We start from the raw sequence: 18,975 nt of genomic DNA on the forward strand, positions 1-18,975 counted from the left end.
CGCCAGGAATCAGTTCCAATAAGCTGGAATCGGCATTACACTTTCTCCTTCATCGCTAGACACCCTTTGTCGAACTCTTCCGGTGTCGGTGTCCATCTTCACGCCTCGGGTCATCACCTGCGAGGCTTTGCGACCACCTTTGGTGCTTCTGTCAACGTATCGTTTCGTTCGCTCTTCACATCTGCTGCGCGAGGAACACACCCACTCAGTTGACATTTGAGCTTGCGCCTTTCGACGCTCACGGAGCATCATCCTGCCTCATCTCACGCTGTTCGAGATGTCGGCCAACGCTTCCGCCAACTCCTCGGACGGAGCACCCAGCGCCGGCTCCCGACTCTCGAGCTCCCCCTTTTCGCCACATGCCACCGCCTTTGGTCCCGGTGCCAATATGTCCTTGAACCCTTCACGTCGCGTTCATGGCATCGCATCGGACGGCCAGTCGCTCAGCAGTCGCGCAAGCTCGTTCACCTCTTCCGCATTCGATCATGCGTCCGCCGCTAGCTCCAAGGATGGATCGACAGCTACGTCCGACCAGGCTTCTGTTTCAGCGCTTCCAAAGTTCATGTCGACAAGTGCAAACGAGGCAGCTCACGCAGCAGCGGCTCATCACAGCTTCAACGACCGCTTTCGAAGCACCGGCGACCACTCTCGAAACAGCAGTGGAGGTGCCATCTCAAATCCGAGTGTCGCTGCAGCTGCACCTTCAGCCGCGGGCTCCCGTCGCACCCAATCGCCTTTTGCAGCCAACTCTATCAACCCGCTTCAGCAGCAATCTGACGTCGCCAGCCTCAACCACCACTCACCTACTTCTCTCGTCCCGCCACACGCCTCAGGTGAACATCAGCGCGGACCGTCCCCCTCGTTCGGATACCATACGGAGACTCCGTACTGGGTCGTGCAGGATAGCACCAGCGGAGGTGCGAGACCCTCTTTCGGACGTCAATCGTTCTCCGATGGTCCCTCCGTCCCGGCCGCCCATCTCCTTTCTGCGGATCTTGGTTCAGCAGCTATGTCCGCGCGCTCCGGCTCCTTCTCTGGCAGCTACCCTGTCGCCGATGCGAGTTTGCTTTCGGATCCTGCCTACGCCCACGCGGCTGGCTTACTGGATCCTCTGGTCGATTCCGCACCAGCGCCCACCTCCGGTCCTCTCTCTGCCTCAGACCCACGCACGCAGTTGCTCGTGTCCAATCTGCCCTACCGAGTCCGATGGCAGGATCTCAAGGACCTCTTTCGAAAAGCCGGCACGGTCCTTCGCGCTGACGTCTCTTTGAGTCCAGACAATCGCAGTCGTGGCTATGGTACCGTTCTCATGGCCACGGAGCAAGATGCGATCAAAGCAGCCGACATGCTGGGTGGCTTCACTTGGCAAGGCAGAACGCTCGACGTGCGTGTCGACCGAAGCGGCGCGCTTCTTGGTGTCGCCGGTAGCGCCGTCATGCCCACCATTGTGCCGCACGGCTTGGGCGGTGCTGCCTCCTCCTCCCCCAACGCATTCGGCAACGGGCCACCAGCGCCGAGTCTCAACTCCTTCTCGCACGATTCACACGGGGGCGCTCAACAGTACCTTGGCGTACCAGGTGGCAGCCTTGGAAGCAGTCAAGGCCCAACGTCTGGCTCCTTTTCGGGCGCGGCCTCCCCCTCTCCGCTCTCCGCACATGCTCGTCTGGCCGATCCTTCTCAGCCCATCTCCTCTCGCGCATCCTTCTCGGCGCATTCCGAGGCCGGCCGGGACGGCGCTGGCGCTTTCCAGCAGTCTGAGCTTGAGCGAGCACTGCTGCAGGGACAGAGCCTGTCCAGCACTTCTGGCAAGGGAACACCGGATCGTCAGCAGCCCGGCACCCATTTCGAGCCCGGATCTGCAGGACAAGCCCAACATCGTGCGGTTTCCGCCGTGCAGTCGCTCAGTTCCCACGGGATGGGCTCTCGTCGAGGATCCGAATCAGGTGTAGGCATGGCCGGCGCTCCACAGTCCGGCGTGTGGGGCCCCAGCGTCACGGACGCGGCATCCAGCATGTATTCGTCGAATGCCGGCGGATCCTCTGTGCCGACTGGCTTTCCCGGTGCCACGGCCATGGCGCCTTGGCCGGCCGGACCAGGCTCCTTCGGAGCACCGGCCATGGCATCGGTGCAGTCGCAGCCGTTCAACTCGCAGATGCCCACCACCTCGTACGCAGGCAGAGTGCTCTTCGTCGGCAATCTGCCCTTCCACTGCCAATGGCAAGATCTCAAAGACCTCTTCCGCGCTGCTGGCAATATCCAGCGAGCGGATGTCGCCATCGGTCCCGATGGCCGCAGTCGAGGATTTGGTACTGTTCTGTTCACCTCTCAGGAGGACGCTCAGAACGCAGTGCGCTTGTATCACGGCTACGAATATAGCGGTCGCACGCTCAAGGTGCACTTTGACCGATTCGCCGCGCAGAACGGACCCGCCGTTGGCACGCCTGGCAATCCAGCTCAGTACACTGGCGCTTTTGCCGCTGCAGCTCTGCCATCGCACATGACAAACAATGTGCGCGCTCCGCCCGTCGTACCTCAAGCTCAGCAGCAGAGCATGCAAGGCGGATTCCATCAACAGCAGTATCAGTCACAATTCCTGCAACAACAGCAGCAGCAGCATCAGAATAGGGCCGGCGCGCCCAGTCAATTCTCGATGTCGCAACAGCAGCATCAAGGTCAGGCGTCGTTCGGCCAGTCGGCCTTCCAGCAGCAGAATCCAGCTATGTTCCAGTACTCTGCACAATATCAGCCTTCACTGCAAACTCGACAACAGCAGCAGGCATCACAACAACAGCGACAGCACCAGAGGTACGGCCAGCAACACCAACAATCGCAGCAGATGGCATCTGGCTTCTCTGCGTTTGCTGACGCTGGAAGATCGATGCAGGCGCCCACCTCACACGCGTCATTCTCGGCGTTCAGTGTCCAAGGAAGCAATTTGGGAGATCGCCGTCCTTCCACTTCGCAGTCGTTCGGTCTCTTCGCTCAATCGAATGGGGACACGGAAGAGGAGAGCCAAACAGCATCGTCGCGTGACAAGGATCACGGCATGTCGATCGCCATGCCCGTCAACGACTTCGGCGCCGCCTCGTCCTATCTACCGTCGGATCTCATGTCTCCGGGCCTCGTCTCGCCGCCTGTGCCAACTCAGTACGATCAGTCGGCAGGCGCGCATCCGGGGCGTATTCAGCTGCCCTCCTCTACATTCGCCAACAGCTTCGGCGCGGCCTTGGGAGGCGCGCAAGCTAGTCAGATGAGCCCTATGACGGCAGGCATGCAAGTGCCCATGACTCTCGGCATGCCTGGGTTCACCTTCCACCAGGTGGCCGAGACGCCCCCTCTCTATCCTCAGTTTCTCAGCCCGGGCCTGGATCCTTTCAGCCCCGTGACCGGCAGTGGCGCGCAGGATGGCGGGCCCGAGCAGGGTGCTCCGATGAATGCCTCGACCGGCCTGACGCCCGGAGCACCCGTCGGCTACAATCCCATGTTCGCCATGGCGGGTGGATTCGGCGGCGCTTACGGCTCGAACCAGCAGCCAGCGACCCCTCACTGGTCCCAGCCCTCTGGCCCACGCAGACAAGGCGGAGGCGGCGTCCCAGCCGTGCCTCGCCGTTCTATCGTTGCGCACAACCCGGATGCTGACGAAGTGGTAGACAGCAACCGATTGAGTATCGCGAAGACGCCCGGTGCAGGCCCTCGACGTCCCTCGCACGCCGACGTCGGCAACCATAGTCTGCATTCCCGACGAGCGTCTGACGGAACACCGGCCGCGGTCGAGCCCTCGATGAGCGACGGCTATCCATTCCCCCTGGTTGCTGCCGGTAACGTCTCGCACCTCACTCGACGTGCGTCGATGGACTCGCCAGCGCAGACGCCACTCGCATCAGGTCCCTCGGCAACCAGCGGCAGCGCCCAGGATGTCAATAGCGCAGGATCGATGGGCTCTGACGTGCCATCAGGCGAGATACTTGCTGGCACCAGCGCCGAAGAGCTGGCCAACACGATCGCCCGACTCAGCGTCAAGGGCACCGCGCTGGCCCGGGACTCATCCTCGCGCCGCAGCGTCAGCATGACAGCCGAACGCACTGCCGCCGCATCGGCTATGGCCAAGCTTCGCGGCAAGGCTGGCACGCCCACACCTCCAGCTGTGGACGAAAGCTCTGGTGCGACCGGACTCGGTGCTCCCTTCGCCGAGTCGACACAGCAGCAGCCACCCCGACTCGGGCTGGAAGGGAGAACTCACGAGTCCAGCCCGCTCGGCAAGACAGAGCGGTTGCTCGGCCTGCGTGTCTCCAGCTCGGCCCTCGATGGGTCCGCGCTCGACACAGGTTCAGACGCCGGCGCGAACGGGGCCGGCTCACGATAGATTTCAGTTTCTCGCATCGCATCAGGTTTATAGAGATAGATTATTCTTGGGTATCAGATTTGGGCAAGGAATACATTTGTTATGATTCTGTGATGTTACTGGCGTGCAACGATCGGTCTGGGTGGCGCGACGAGTGTTGAGTCGAGCAACGCATTCTGTAGACCTTTGAGCAAAGCTTTTCGGTGGGTGGAACGAAACGTTTCGAGCGCCTGATGTTTGTCCTTGAGCTCGGTGTGGAAGCGGGTGGAGCGGATCGTTTGCCCTTCGTCCGTGGCTCGATTGCTGGACAACTCCGCCCAGCGCTCCTTCAACACCTCCTCCTCGCGCACCAGCCTCGTCTCCTTGTCCGCCAAACTTGTGCCGCTGGTCAGCACGAGTTGGGCAGCTACCGCGTGACGCAGGGCAAACGTCTGTCTCGGCTCCGGCAGCGGAAACGCCGGCCCACCATGATGCGCGTAGTTCGGCAGCGAAATATGACCTCGAATCCGCCCAAAGCTGTCGTATACAATGATCGGTTCGTCTTCATCCGCGATCTCGGTGCTGCAATTTGGTGTGCTCTCGGGAGAAGAAGTGCGTCGACGTTTGCGCGATCTCGATCCATCCCCCTCCTCTCCTGCGGGTGGGGGTGAGGACCGTCGCGCCCGAGGGTTTCGATAGGAATGCCCATACCATCCGTGCAACCCGCGTAGACCCAGTTGGATCTCCAATATCCCCTTCACCGCATCCACCCCTTCGTCTGCAGGTGGGGTGGAAGGTTGACCGAGAACCTTCGATGCGTGGATGGCGAGAAGATCGGCAGGCCGAAAACGCAGGACGTCGGCGTCAAAACACTCTTCTTCCACCGCCTGCTCTGCAGAATCCGACACGAGGTAGGCAGGGACGAGCGTTTGGGTGCCGTCCCACTTGCGCAGCCGGACAGGCGGAGGGACGTGCGAGGTGACGGAAGGCTCGTCCGCCGTCCACGACACCGATTGCTCGGCCGTATGCGAGGTCGAGCTCGTGGAAGGGAACAAGGGCTGGGATGGCGCACTGGGCGCGGTGGGGAAGAGACGAGTCGCGGTTGGACGAGTGAATGCAGAGTCGGTGGAGAGCGAGACATTGTGCGAGGTAGAGACGAGACGAGGGGCGCGATTAAGATGAGGGATGCTGCTGTCGACCCCTAGTGCTGTTGAATGGGTGCGGGATGGTGCGGCAGCCCCGGCAGCGGCACGATTGGGCGGCGGCGGAGGGAGGGCGTTGTACGAGCCATGCTGCGGCGTGCTGATGATCGGAGAAAAGGAGACGCTCGGCTGGCGCGGAACGGGATCGGCGGGACGAGGGTTGGCTCTAGCTTCGCGGATGCGCCGCTCGGCGGCGAGAGCTGCAGCGTCGAGGTTTGTCGTAGCGTTGGGAGGGGTTGCGGCGATGGGGTTGAAGAACGCGGGAGGCGGCGCTGCGGTGTTTGCAGCGATTGGACGAGCCGGCCGAACGAGTGCGTGCGACGGCGCGAGCTGCACGGGAGGTCGAATCGTGGGAAGGGCAAACATGCTACTCGCCGGCCCTCGGGGCGCAAAGCTGAACGAGGTCGAAAGGGAGGCTTCGGGTGGGCTTGCAAAGCCGGTCATGGTTGGCATGGGCGGGGGTCGGGCGAAGAGGTTGCTCCCGCCAGCACTGGGCGCCGTAGCAAAGACGGGCATGGGTGGACCCATGTTGAGCGCCGGTGGTCGTGCTACCGCTTGTTGCCTTTCAGTGCGCGGCGGGGCAGCGTTGAAGAGCGTGCTTGGCCCTGCTTGTGGTGTGCCTTCGAAGGATGCGACTCTGGAGTAGCCGACTTTGGGCGACATTCGGGCGGGCTGCCAGCCAGTTTGGTGTGGCGGTAGCGCCGGAACAGCATCTGGCGTGGCTGCGAACGCGTATGCGCTGGTGCCGGTCTGCAGATGTGGTGGACGGCTGAACATACGGCCAGGAGCGAAAGCGGTCGTACCACGAAAACTGTCCTCGACACCGCTGGCTCCTTCGCCGGTGTCATCGGGTTCGGTCATACCTGCCGGAAACGCTCTGTATGGCGGCCTCGGCTGCCGCGACATGGCCAAGATGGGCGAAGTCGATGCGGTCGAAGTGGTGGTGGTCGTCGAGAGAAGCAAGTGTTGTTCTGCAGGTTCGATGCAGCTGCATAATTTTGGGTCGGAACAACACTTAGAGCGCGTTCTTTAGGCTTAACATCCTTACTCGAAGAATCCGGCTATCCAGCCATAGCTTCCTCAACGTCACTTCCTATCCGAGGGACTTGACAGGAGTTCATTCAAAATGCTGACAACTTTGTTCGATTGTGGGTATCGCTATGCAGGGAGAAAGTCGCCATTCTTGCGCCGTGTCCACCTATTCTTGCCCAGCAGTACTCGTTCCGAATCCTGAGCTGCAGCGATCAAGTCGGCGAGGTGCTGGATAGGAACGTTGTCGAGCTGCTTCTGAGCGTCAGCCAGAGCAAGTGCTTTCGCTGTCGACTTGATCTTCTTCCTCAGCTGCTCAGCTTCTGCTTGGAGCTGCTGAACCTGCTTCGACGCTGCCGGCTTGCTCCCGGTCCTTGAACCACTATGCTCGGTGAGCAGCCGCTCGATCGTGACCAGATCCGCCTCCATCTGGCGCAAATTTCCCTCAGATGGCACCTTGCTCGCATCCTGGCCATCCCATTCCTTGAGCCGAGCCGACAAAGGTCCGCGTACAGGCTTGACGGTCGGCATTAGGAACCCTAACTTCATGTGGGCCGCGTTTTGCAGCATCTCTTCTTCTTGCTGATGGCTACCGCGGCTGACGCTGAGGACGCCTTCCAGCCCGGCCTCTGTGCTCCCGGAACCGCCATCGAGTGATAAGTCCGCTGCTTCCACCTTGCCAAGGACCCGGGCGAGGGACGAAAGCCGCTTCGGCTTCCGCAGCGCACGATTTGACTTTAGGTGGGCACGAGACTGCATCTGGGTGTGTGGCGAAAGGTGATGATAAGTCAATGAGGCTAGGTTTGCAACGATGCGATGGGCTAGTCGAGATGGTTTTGTGGATTGTTCCTGTCCACCAGGGCCCGTCGTGTGGGCTTCGCGATCGTTGTCACGGTCCGAGCTCCGAGCGGCTCCTGCGAGCGGGTCTCGAGCAGGACCGGGTGGGTTCGCACTGCATGGCACAGAATGGATCCTTGCCGGTGAAGACGGACTTGTGGACACGAGAAGTCGGTCTTTGCAGGCACGTGGCGGCTTGGTTGCGCCACTCGGAAGCAAGGAGGCAGAGAGGTGGAAGGCAAGCGTATTGTGTGCCTGTTGCCGGAGCGAGGACCCCACCGGTCGATTGTCTCGAGGCGACTGATTTCGGCTCGAGCTCGACGAAGGGTGACGTAGCTCGACGGTGGAGCCAGATGCTTCATCGTTCTTGCTCCCACCCTTGACACGCCAAGAGTCGACGCCCGATTGGGCTTCATCGTGTTGATCAACCAGGAGAGCACCGGTAAACTCGTCGCGGAGATATCGACGTGTATTGCGAGCAGCAGGACGTGAGAACCGGACCGATGCAGCAGAAGATCGCAGAAGCGCACGATAGAGCTGCTGCCACGATTCGAGGCGAGTCTTTGAAGCTTGGATCATCCTTGGCCATCGCTAGCAGAATGAGGTCGGCAAAAAGCTTTGTCTGCAGCGGGGTCTGCTGTCCGGAATCCGATTGCTCTCCGCCTCCGAAGATCCCCTACCCGCTTGCACAAGCTTTCGGCCACAAAGCCATGCGAACGTCAAAGACTTTGCTGAGTCGGCTGCAGCGGTGGTGGTGCGGAAACATCCCTGTTGGAGTCGTTGAAGGCCCAAAGCTCAGTCGAGCACCTTGATTGGTGTGGAGGAAGACACAAAAAATGCTATCGTGCAATGATAGCGCCGACCTAACATGTACGAAATTTTTCTTCCGCACAACGCCGCGGCCGCTGCATGTCAAACAAAGGCTTTGACTGCCTCCCGCCGACCTCGTGTCACCTGTCGTCCTTTGGTCAAACCTCTCCGGGCCTCGCGATCCGTCATTTCGACTTTCACAGCCTACAAGCACTCGCGATTGCGGGCCGGGGATGGCGAAGTGAACGCTGTCGCTCACGACCGCCTGAATACCGCTGCTCTCGGTCCTTGTGCCGTACGCGTCGGATGTCTGCAAGCCCATGGCGGTAATGCGCGCTCTGTCCGGCGACAAGGTCCTTCCATATCTTCGATTGGGTCTCTACTTCCTCACCAAGACAGACGGGAGGACAATGCACGTCAACCTGTGAGGATCTTAGTTGCGATCCATTGTCTCCGAGTGGAAGCTGTCCTGATCATGCTTGATTACGCTTGGGCCCAGGAATCATGCAACTATCTGGAGGCCCCAGCTGATCGTTTCAAGGCCAGCAACGGAGCCGCACATGTTCGCCACGGCACAGCTGCGGGCTCTCTGCTTACCCGAGCTGCTCGTTCTGATTCTTCCTCGCCATCGGGTCATATGCATGACACCTCCTTCCCCTTTGTTCGGCACCGGGACCTCTTTTCCGACGTCTATCAGCTGGTACTCGAGAACAATAGGACCACCAAAAGGCACTACCTAAAAATCTTCTTTACAAGCATCTGCTGCAGAGTTGATTGTTCGCACCAAGGTTCCAGCCCCGCTCGACCACGCTAACGCACCAGCTCGGGCCACGGCGCTTCCATGCTGTCTCAGTTGGACCAATACGGCGGTACAGCATTGTGTCTGCTTTGGCCCTTTCGATGGCGGCCGTATTTACGACTAGAAGAAGCGCTTGAGTGACCAGACTCGACTCTGCTATGATATCTGATCGCAGGATGAGCACCCCACCGGTTTCTTTGCTACTACCGGATCGTCAAGACATCGACTCGATGCAGCTCAGCGCTGCATTCAGCCAAAATTTCTCCTCATTGGGGTGCGAACACAATCAATCTCTCTTTGCGATACCGAACCTATATTGTCTACAGAGCCTCGCTTTCATGCTCATCAAGGTGTCTGATGAAAAGGAGGGCGGACAGCCCCTCACAATAGAGTCATTCATTTGTTGACTGCATAAACAAGGTGCGTCTCTTCTCCTGATGGCAACAGCAGCGCCGATGTTGACAGCGATCCGCTTCTCAAATGTTTTGATTGCAGCAGGTTCTAGCTGCAAAGCTGGCAGCACCGTTGTTGAAACCCTCTCCACCGTGTACCCGCGAGCTTCTGTCACCAGGTAAGCCCCCCTGTGTTGTCTCAAACCGTCGGTCCAACGTCATGATGAGAGCCACTTTCGCTGCACCATGTGCAGTACAACGTGCTTCCCATGCGACGCGCAGTGACAACTCTATCAACAATGCACTGTCAGGCGCACGCGCGGGGCTTTGTGCATTTTCTCCTCATGCGGTCCAAGCTCCTTTCGCCATTGTTCGTTGCGCCGTGCTGTCGAAATTCTCCGCCGAAGGTTGGAGGTCATTTGCTGCATGGCTCGCTAGACGTTGCCGCTTGGTCTCGAAATGATTTCGCACACGACTCTCTCCAGGGCCTGTTCCAGCTGCCGCACCAGCAGATCCAGAATTTGACACTACGGCCTTTTCGGTCGGGCATGGACTGTACGTCGATGCATCAGGACCACTAGCGTAACCATCGCTGCCCATCACGACGATCGAAGGCAGAGTAGCTATCGTCCGGAGGAGCACACCTCAGCTGCTCTTGTCGATTCCTGCCTGCACAGTGCCGGCTCGGATGCCATGCTTCGGCCGCAATATCCGGCCTTCAACCGGACCAGCCCAACACCAACCGTTGTAACCGAGCGAGATCCGAGCGTGGACCTGCGTGGCCATTGTTAGACGACACTTTTGTGAAACTGCCTTCATCTTCTGCATGAAGTCCCACGGGCCGCATCGTAGCCTCCATCGCGGAAATTGCCGGTCTCTTAGCCTTTGGCATTAGGACGACAGGCTGCCGTCGTTTCCTGGTCCAGCGTCATCATTGCTCGCCAACAGACTGGGGCTGCAACGATTCGAGGACCGGCTTGAAATGCTCTCAACCGCTACGTTTGTCCGTGACACCGGTTGGCGTGTCCACCTTGGATCGGTTCCGCTCGGCATATACCAGGCGAGCTCGCGCTCCTCTTTTCACTCTGCATCACCACCACCATTGCCTACTGCTTCATTTGAACTCGCGGTGGGACAACGGCATCAGCAAAGCAAGGTTCAGCAATGTTGCCTCGTCGTGTCTATTGTTCTGCTCCTTTTTGGCAACTTTGCATGACAAACTCGGTGGTACCACCTCATTGTGGTACTGATGGTCGACTCGGCCCGAACTTCTGGCCTTGTGGCATCCATGTGCCGGGACGCCGGTGCAGCTCGACCGCTGTTCCCAGAGGAGAGCCGCTTTTGTTGCGCGCCTCATCTTTTTCAACGCCCCGAGATGAAACGATCGCAACATCTTCACATGCAAAGATGTCATGATGCGATCTTTAGGAGCTGTTGTGGACGTAAGCATGTTGCAGGCCCCAAAGCTGTGCTCTTGTGCCAAAATTTCTGGTCCGCGAGCTTGGCAGGGAATGGGATCGGTTTCGTCCGTGCTGTTCATCGATTGGTGAGGATCGATAGCAACAGCAGCAGCTCGGTGCTCTTGGTCGCCCCAGACGCCCATTTCTTCATCAAACGAGAGGTGGGTGTGCGTCTTTTGTTTCGCGACAAGTTTGCTCGCTCGAGGTCGGGCTCTGCTTACCATGTGCCGATGGTTACATCCTGACGGAAGCTCTGTGAGCTTGAGCACTGGCTGAACCAAGCCATTGCGTGTCGAGCCAGGCGTCAGGGGCCCGGCCCCACTGCTCCGCCCCTCTGAAGGGTCAGCTCGAGAGGAACGACGCTGCTGCAAGGAGACGATGTCGTCATAGAGTGGATAGCGAACGCTGGGCCCTCTTGACCGGCAAACCATACTAGACTAGTGCGATGCCGAAGAGCCGTTAGCAGCTGGTACTGATCCAATCATGCATGAACGCATGTGTTTTCCGAGAACAGACAGCCAGGCGGTCCGACGAATAGCGCCAGTCCATAGGCTCGCAAGCAGATCTGGGTGCTTCACCTCGACCCTCGACCCTGGTTCCGTTATTAAATGTCATCTCATGGCCATTCTTTGCGGATCGTGTTGCATCCGAATCCGATGCTCAGACTGGGTCGTACTGAATCGAAAAAGAGTCTTATGCCGACCCTCTTCTAATTCCGTGCTGGTAGAGAGGAAAAGTGGCGGACAGTTGAATGCGAAGCAGAGCTGGGCTGTGTGCAACTTCATTTGCCAGCCCCTCGGCGGGTTTGTTTGCCCTTCAGCACGGACGACCACACATGTTCAGCTTTGACTTCTTGCGGAGGACCGTATCAGATACTTATAGCAGCCGATGACACGAGCTCTTCGTCTCCCTTTGTGACCCACTCTTCTCCATCCTCTTCGGGCCGCAGATCTGCAGACTTTCTTTCCCCTCTCTACCTTGCGGCAACGCATCGGCCTATAGAGATACCACTTCCGCCCACACCTTATCATCCCACCAGCCTGCTCTCCGTCCTCGACAACAACCTCATAGATACTCTACGTCTCTGCGTCCTTGCTTGCTGTCTACGGTAGAAGATCAAGTGCATCGACCTGCATGCGTCATCTCATCTACAATCGACAGCGTCTCACACCAACAGGGTTAAACTTTGCGTCTCTCTCCCAGCTGCTTTGCTTTGAACAGCTAGAACTGCACTTGCGCTGCGCTATCCGACGTCTAGGCTGGCACACGGACACTTTGCAACTCTTGAAGCTCGACAGGCTCGAATTTCGTGATTCGACCTTTGGCGACTGAAGCAAACCTTGGCTTTGCTGCTCCGCCCAACAACGCAATCTCGCTATCTGTCGACGCAGCGTCAGCTCAGCTCTCATTGGTCTTATCAGCTGCGCAGTCACATTCTCAGCGGTGGGTTCATAAGCTGAGCAAACCTTTCCCCCTTCAAGTCACATCCGCCAACGCGTTCAGCCACGCAATGTCGATGGTCACCACGCGCGCTTCGACGCGTGCTACAGAGCCACAAGGCGTCGCCGGTCCGTTTGCCCCACCACGCTTCCCCATGTCTCTTTCGACTGCTACCGCTGCTTCCTCTTCTACTTCCTCATCGCCCTTCACCTCTGTTCCAACCTCTCCCCGCTCTCTCTCCCTTCGCGATAGACCGGACATGTCCACCCATTGGCCAGTGTCGACCCCATGCGCCCCAGTCATTTTGCCTCACCAGCAAGCGTTTGGCAATCAGCCTCCCAACGATTTAGCTGCAGCTTCTGTCACCTCAGAGAGCACCATACGTCCCGGATTCTCCACGCGATCTGCCCTTGGTGCCCTTCCTCCTCGGCCACCGGCCTTCAGCAGTCAAATGCTCGGATCGACTGAGCTTTTCGCAAAGGGAGCACCGACCACGCAGAGCACGGACAATGGTGGCGCAGTGCGGAAGAAGCGACGTCGATACGGTCCGAAACCCGAACCGCCGTACACCTGCTTTTGTGGCAAGGTCTTCAAGCGTCACGAGCACATGCTTCGCCATCGCGCCACTCACGACGATTCGATCAGGTACACTTGCCACATCTGTGGCAAATGCTTCCGTCGTCAGGACGTCATGCACCGACACACCATGACGCACATCGGCCGCGATCATCAGCAGAGCAAGATGCGCAACACTGCCTCGTCCCCGTCCTCATCATTGACTAGGACGTCAGCTAGCGCTGCAACTGCTACACGTCGCCGAGCAATCGAGGGCAGCAAGTCGTTTCAGGCAGGTCGACAGCGTCACAATGGGCATGCGCAGTTCGACTATTCCGGCAACCAGCATGGCCTCCTTGAGGATCCGTCTCTGCGCGTGGGCTTGGGCGACGACTCCTCGGCTGCGTACAACGAGGATCACCACATCGCCGCAGCGCAGCTACAGAACGCGTGTATGGGAGTGCGCCACCCGTACATGGCCATTGCTGCCAACAACACGCAGCCGATCATGATGAGCGGCGAAGGCCTAGGCCCAGTAGGATACGTCCGCTCGGATGGCATGGATGTGACCACCGACTATCACAGTCGTAGCGCCGTCTCCCCGCCCGACACGCTCTACACCTCGGCACATGCGCTCTCCTCAAACCTGCTCCAGCCTGGCCAATTCGGCGCAAGCTTCGTTCAGCCTCAGCTTCAGATCCAGATGGGCCAACAGTACGAGTACGATGTCAAGCCCAACGTCCAAGAGCTTGCACAACAGTATGCCCACGGTTGGCATGGCGGCCCCGGCCTATCGCATGGCACAACGCAGGTGCCGCCTCCGGAGTCAGAATGGAGCGAGCAGAGCCCTTCAGGACCCAGTCCTCACAGCTTTGCATCGCCTGCTTGGAGTCAAAAGGCAGAGTTGATGGCACGAGAGCATGCAGAACCCGCTGCGAACAGGACGCCATTGGGTCTGATTTCCAACCGACAGCTCTCGACGGAGCTGGGCACGCGATGGCAGCCACAGCAATCTCATTATCAGCCATACCAGCAACAGCAGCAGCAGCAGTCGTACCAGGTCAACTCTCCGCTGCTTGGTGCAAACAGCGCCCATCAGTACAGCCTCATGAACGGCGGCCCGGCTCAGGGACTTCCAAGGCGCTCGTCGGGCCCGTTTCCTCAAAATGGATGGGGTGGCTCACCTCACGCGGCCAATGATCAACCTCGCAATCCCCATCAAACCGACAAGACAGATGGTCAGAGGGAGGTCGGGGGGGCTGGACTCGGACTGGACCTCTTCCATCTCAGCCACGCCGGTGATGACGCCGCTTCGCTTAGTCTTGGCACTTTGCCCCACGGCTCGTTCTCGAGCGACAACAACGATCGACCACCGGCTTTGCAGCGCCAGTCCTCTTCGTCGCCCATCGCCCAAGGCGCTTCAGACGAGCTCGCCTTCGCGCTACCTGGGCGTCGGAATGAGCTCGATGTATGTCTCGCAGAAGAGCGGTCCGCATGGCGCAACGTACGCGTCGGAGGGAAAGGACTTCACATCGATGTCGAACCTTCTCGAGCCCTTTGACAGCGGGTCGCCGTTGACGGAGGCGACCGGCCACACCTCGCCCAAGAGTCGATACCTTGGTCACACTCACACGAGCAGCGGCTCTGCGAGCGCCGAACCGATCAATTCTCATATGGTCAATGGCAGAAGCAACGGCTACGTATCCAGCTCGTCGAGTTTCGACGAGCGCAGCAACACCGGCGGCAGGCGTTGGTGAGGCAAATCTGACCGGCCTTGCCGAGCGCATCACCTCGCCAGCTCCGTTCCCCCATCATTCTTGTCCCACGGCCGAAGATCTTCCGCTCCATCTACCTTCCTCGCCGCTGCCAATAGAGACACATACACATCCTGTCTTCAATACCTACCGACCCATTCCCATTTGGCAAGAACAAAAAAGGGCAACTCCTGTAGAACCTGTTCCCTCTAATCAATGACATCTTACATTCCATTTGAAAAGAGCGTCTGTGCCTGACGTTCAAATGTTTTGTGTCTGAGCTCGGTGATGAGGGTGTGATGCAAGTGTATGCTGTCAGTCGCGGCGAGGTCAACCTACCTCTGTCGAGCAGGCCCGCTTTGGAACCACGCTGAGGAGTTTTCGAGCCCCATTTTTTCCCCACGCCTGTTTCCTCCGTCTGGTTGCCGCGCGGAGAACTGCCAGAAATCGCCGTGTGCGGGTGGGAGATTCCCGAGCCGCAGGAGGACGCTATTTTGGACAGCTTTCCCCGGGGTCGGCGTGTGTCACGGAGATCTCTACCAAGCTTGACGACAAGCAGGAAGCTCGCTTGGGAATGTCTGGACAGAGCACCGGCGACTTGTGAACGCTCGAACAGCACTCTTTGACCCCGCATATTTTCGACGTCGAGGTGACGTTGCGTTGCGCTCCGTGAGCAGGAGCGGCGAATCTAGCGATCGACACTATCGAATCCTGCCATGACTGCTGGCGACAGCGTGTCGAGTGCGTAACAGTCCGAGTTCTACGCCCAAGTTGACCGCTCGGCTAGACACTGGTGTGGTTTCTCCGCACGGCCGACCGCGGCGAACGCTACGGTTGTCGGGCAGGCTGCTAAGCGAGACGTAGTATGAACGCGGGGTGAGCGATGGCCGACCATCCTTCTGCGCTCCCCTTCCGGTTCGAGTCAAGAAGGTGTATGGTCACAATGTAGTTATAGAGATGTGCGAGAGGGACATGACGAGCGGGGATTGCTGCAATTGACGTCGCGGTACAGCCGCCTAGCGAAGTGCGTCCGATGCCAAGGCGCAGTGGCCTCTTGTCAAGCATCGTGGTGATCTGGAACCCATTCGACGCCTGTATGAGGAGAAGCTCGCTGCAGTACCTTTTGAACATATATACCAAGCTCTTTGCGGGTATCATGCTTCCACGGTCCTTCAACCTCCCACCACCCACTCTCTTCCCACCATGATCACCGCACGCATCCTCTTCACGACCCTTCTGAGCGGCCTCCTCGCCTTCACAGCCACGTACGCTGCCGAGAACTACATCGTCTCCGGCGATCGGTGGCGCGACACCTCTGGCGCCTACATCAACGCGCACGGTGCAGGACTTCTCTACTCTTCCTCCCTGTGGTACTGGGTGGGCGAGAACAAGAACTCAGGCAACGGGTTCCAGGGCTTCTCCCTCTACTCTTCCTCCGACCTGATCAACTGGGACAGCCATGGACTCATTGTCCCACCCAACTCCTCTCTGCCTTTTCAAGTGGGCGAACGACCCAAGCTGATCCAGAACCCGTCGACGGGCGAGTTCGTGCTGTGGTTCCACGCGGATTCGTCCAACTACTCGCTGGCCAAGGTCGGTGTTTGTTATGCGACCGATGTGACAGGTCCCTACACGTGTCCCGAGGAAGGAGTGTTTAGTCCCCTTGGCATGGAGAGTCGGGATATGAACGTCTATGTTGATCCAGCGAACGACGTGGGCTACCTGCTGTTTGCGACGAACAACAACGCCGATACGGCCATCGCCCGAATGACAGATGACTACAAGAACGTTACCTCGTTGATCTCCACCATCCACTCGCGACTCGAGGGCTTCGGTGTCTATCGCAAGGACGGATTGTACAACATGGTCGTCTCCAACCAGTCGGGCTGGCAACCCAACGCCAACAGTCTCTACACCTCGACCGATCTCGGAACCCAAACGCCGGTGTATAGCAACTACATCGCCCCGCAGTCGTACAACACTTGGAACAGTCAAAACACGTTTGAGATCCAACCGAACGACAAACTCGATGTCTACCTGGGCGATCGGTGGTGGGTGACGAATCTGGAAGAGAGCAGTTACGTCTGGTACCCCTTGGTCGATCGACAACTCCTTCACCTTCCTTTGTGGAGACCCGACGCCGATGCTGGTGCGGGATACAGCGTTCCTGCGAACAAAACCTTCCCCCTCTCACCGTCCACCACGACGATCGCGGGTAACAACACCCAAACCAAGTTCGCCGAGTGCTCCATCTGCCCTTCTGGCCAAATCGCCACCTACATCGGAAACGGCTCAAGCTTCAACCTCAACCTCACCACCCCGAGCGGCAATGCGGGGAACGTGTGGATGAGCATCTTCTACGCCAACCAGGACGCCTACCCATCTTGGCGCTTCGGTGGGGTTGCTGTCAACGGCGGAGATGTGCAGAACGTCACCTATCCGACTGGAGGTAGCCCAGACGGCATCTTGCAGGATACCCCCGTCAAGGTGCACCTCCAGGCCGGGGAGAACAGCCTCACGCTCACCGGCGCACAGGATGGCAGCTATGCAGCCGACGTTAGCCACATCATTGTCTGGCAGAGTGACGAGTAGATTCCCTTTATCTTAATCACAAGGTCCAATGACACGCCGCAGACTGAAGACCGAGCGAGATTGATGCAGCTGAAAAGGTGTGCAAGGGTTTGTGAGATTGTGCAGATGTCTTGAGCCAGACGATTCAAGCTACAGTGGACGAGGGAGCTAGTTGAGATCGTCGAGACTGTCCGAAGCGCCCGGTCCGCCGCTGCCAGAGCTCTGATTGTGGACGCCACCGTTCTGCGCGGCCGGGCTGGACTGTGCGGCCTGCTGGGGTGCCTTTGGTGGGCTGGGCGGAGCAGTGGGTGCAGCACCGCCTAGTCCAGACAACGCCTGCTGACGAGCACCAGCCCCGCTCCCCCCGACCTTCTTCTTCTCTGCCACACCTGCGGCAGCTTTGGCCGCCTTGGCCTTCTTCGGCGGCGGAGGCACATCCCACGCCCACAACGGGATGAACGAATCCACAAACCCAACATCCTCGAACAGGTTCGGGAAGATCCAAATACCCGGCTTGACAACCACCACCGTCGCCAACCAGAAGATCAACCGCACAATCGCAATGCCAAAGAACAGACCGATCAACCCCAGCGCCGCAACGCTAAGATACCACACGCCCAAGCGCATCGTCGGCGGCCACAGCGGAAACATCACACCGGCCAACATCACCGCTACCATCCCCAACCCAGCCAGCTTCAGCCCCAACTGACTGCCCTCGAACAACCACACATAGTGCTCGTCGCTTTTGAACAGCTGTTGCGGATTGATCTCCACCACACGCGGCGAGTCCTTGCCACCGGTGCTCGACCCGCGATTGACGCGAAGGAAAAAGGCGAACGGGATGATGTTGTGCAAACACTGCTCGGCTTCTTCTTTGGAGGTGACTTTGGGGACGTCTTTGAGTTTGGCGTAGGCCGGGGAGAGAAGGGCTTTGACGGCGGAAGAGCCTTTGAAGTAGTCGACGCGTTTGCCGTTGAGGGCGCCGACGCGCGTTTTGAGCCCGGCCTTGTTGCGGAGGAAGTTGACGACGTTGCGTGCCGGAGGGGGCGCGGAGGATTGGTGCTCCTGCGAGATGGGGATGGCCAAGTCGTCGTCGATCGAGGAGGAGAGGGAGGATTTGCGGAGAGCGGAGGAAGGAGGTGGAGCGGAGAAGAGATCGGCAGAATGCGTGGTCATGTCAATAAAGGTGTTCAGGTCGAGTTGATCGGCGGCATCGGCATCCAAGTCGACGTGGTGCGCTGTCAGAGCATCGTTCGGGGTGTCTGCGGCAGGAGATGCCGTTTTGGCAGTGGAGCGCTTGGCTGCAAGAGTAGGAGGCGGAGCAGCATCGGCGCGTCGATTGCGGCGACGGACTTTGGTCATGATGCGTGCTGCCTCTGGATCCACGATCGACAAGCTTGGTGATGGTGACAGAGAGAGGACTCGATTGAAAAGGCCGCGATTGTCTCTCAAAGCGGTGGCTTGATTCGAGTGGGTGAAAGCGGCTTGTGGGTGGTGACTTGAATGCAGATGCGGCGTCGTTCATGTGTGGGAGACTTACCATTTTGAATAGCTTTGCTGCGCGTCAAGCTCAAGCTTGCTACGGTTGATGCAGACGGGGCGTGCGTTGCCAAGTGGCAGCCAAGATGTGGGAAAGCAAGCGGCGTGAGCTTGTGAAATGAAGTCGAGTACCGGTTGGAGGTGCCGACGATGTGTCGTTATGCTGGCTCGGTGAGCTCGTGATGAGGTGGCCTGCGAGCTAGCGAGGCTGCTGATGAGGCGAAGTGGGTGGTGCTTGCGGAAGAGCTGAGCAGCAGATGGAAGTG

The 18,975-nt window shown here is 58.9% G+C and overlaps 6 protein-coding genes across 6 annotated transcripts; 3 read left to right on the top strand and 3 right to left on the bottom strand.

Moving 5' to 3' along the window:
- Window positions 1-277: 277 nt before the first annotated feature.
- Window positions 278-4,363, top strand: PSEUBRA_005328 (RNA recognition motif domain protein; the record flags this gene model as incomplete). Its single annotated transcript, XM_059465505.1, has 1 exon — window positions 278-4,363. The coding sequence occupies one exon, from the start codon at window positions 278-280 to the stop codon at window positions 4,361-4,363; it is 4,086 nt and encodes a 1,361-aa protein (XP_059320438.1).
- A 95-nt stretch (window positions 4,364-4,458) lies between these two features.
- Window positions 4,459-6,429, bottom strand: PSEUBRA_005329 (uncharacterized protein; the record flags this gene model as incomplete). Its single annotated transcript, XM_059465506.1, has 1 exon — window positions 4,459-6,429. One exon carries the CDS (start codon window positions 6,427-6,429, stop codon window positions 4,459-4,461), a length of 1,971 nt encoding a protein of 656 aa, XP_059321630.1.
- A 252-nt stretch (window positions 6,430-6,681) lies between these two features.
- On the bottom strand, window positions 6,682-7,311 carry PSEUBRA_005330 (uncharacterized protein; the record flags this gene model as incomplete). The annotated part of the gene is made up of 1 exon (XM_059465507.1): window positions 6,682-7,311. The coding sequence occupies one exon, from the start codon at window positions 7,309-7,311 to the stop codon at window positions 6,682-6,684; it is 630 nt and encodes a 209-aa protein (XP_059321631.1).
- A 5,430-nt stretch (window positions 7,312-12,741) lies between these two features.
- Window positions 12,742-14,406, top strand: PSEUBRA_005331 (Zinc finger, C2H2; the record flags this gene model as incomplete). Its single annotated transcript, XM_059465508.1, has 1 exon — window positions 12,742-14,406. One exon carries the CDS (start codon window positions 12,742-12,744, stop codon window positions 14,404-14,406), a length of 1,665 nt encoding a protein of 554 aa, XP_059320439.1.
- Window positions 14,407-15,802: 1,396 nt separating this feature from the next.
- On the top strand, window positions 15,803-17,191 carry PSEUBRA_005332 (Glycoside hydrolase, family 43; the record flags this gene model as incomplete). The annotated part of the gene is made up of 1 exon (XM_016438775.1): window positions 15,803-17,191. The coding sequence occupies one exon, from the start codon at window positions 15,803-15,805 to the stop codon at window positions 17,189-17,191; it is 1,389 nt and encodes a 462-aa protein (XP_016290625.1).
- Window positions 17,192-17,338: 147 nt separating this feature from the next.
- On the bottom strand, window positions 17,339-18,532 carry PSEUBRA_005333 (Translocation protein Sec62; the record flags this gene model as incomplete). Its single annotated transcript, XM_016438793.1, has 1 exon — window positions 17,339-18,532. The coding sequence occupies one exon, from the start codon at window positions 18,530-18,532 to the stop codon at window positions 17,339-17,341; it is 1,194 nt and encodes a 397-aa protein (XP_016290626.1).
- Between the last annotated feature and the right edge of the window lie 443 nt (window positions 18,533-18,975).

Source organism: Kalmanozyma brasiliensis (genome assembly GCF_000497045.1).
Source record: "Kalmanozyma brasiliensis GHG001 unplaced genomic scaffold PSEUBRA_SCAF5, whole genome shotgun sequence".
NCBI lineage: Eukaryota > Fungi > Basidiomycota > Ustilaginomycetes > Ustilaginales > Kalmanozyma > Kalmanozyma brasiliensis.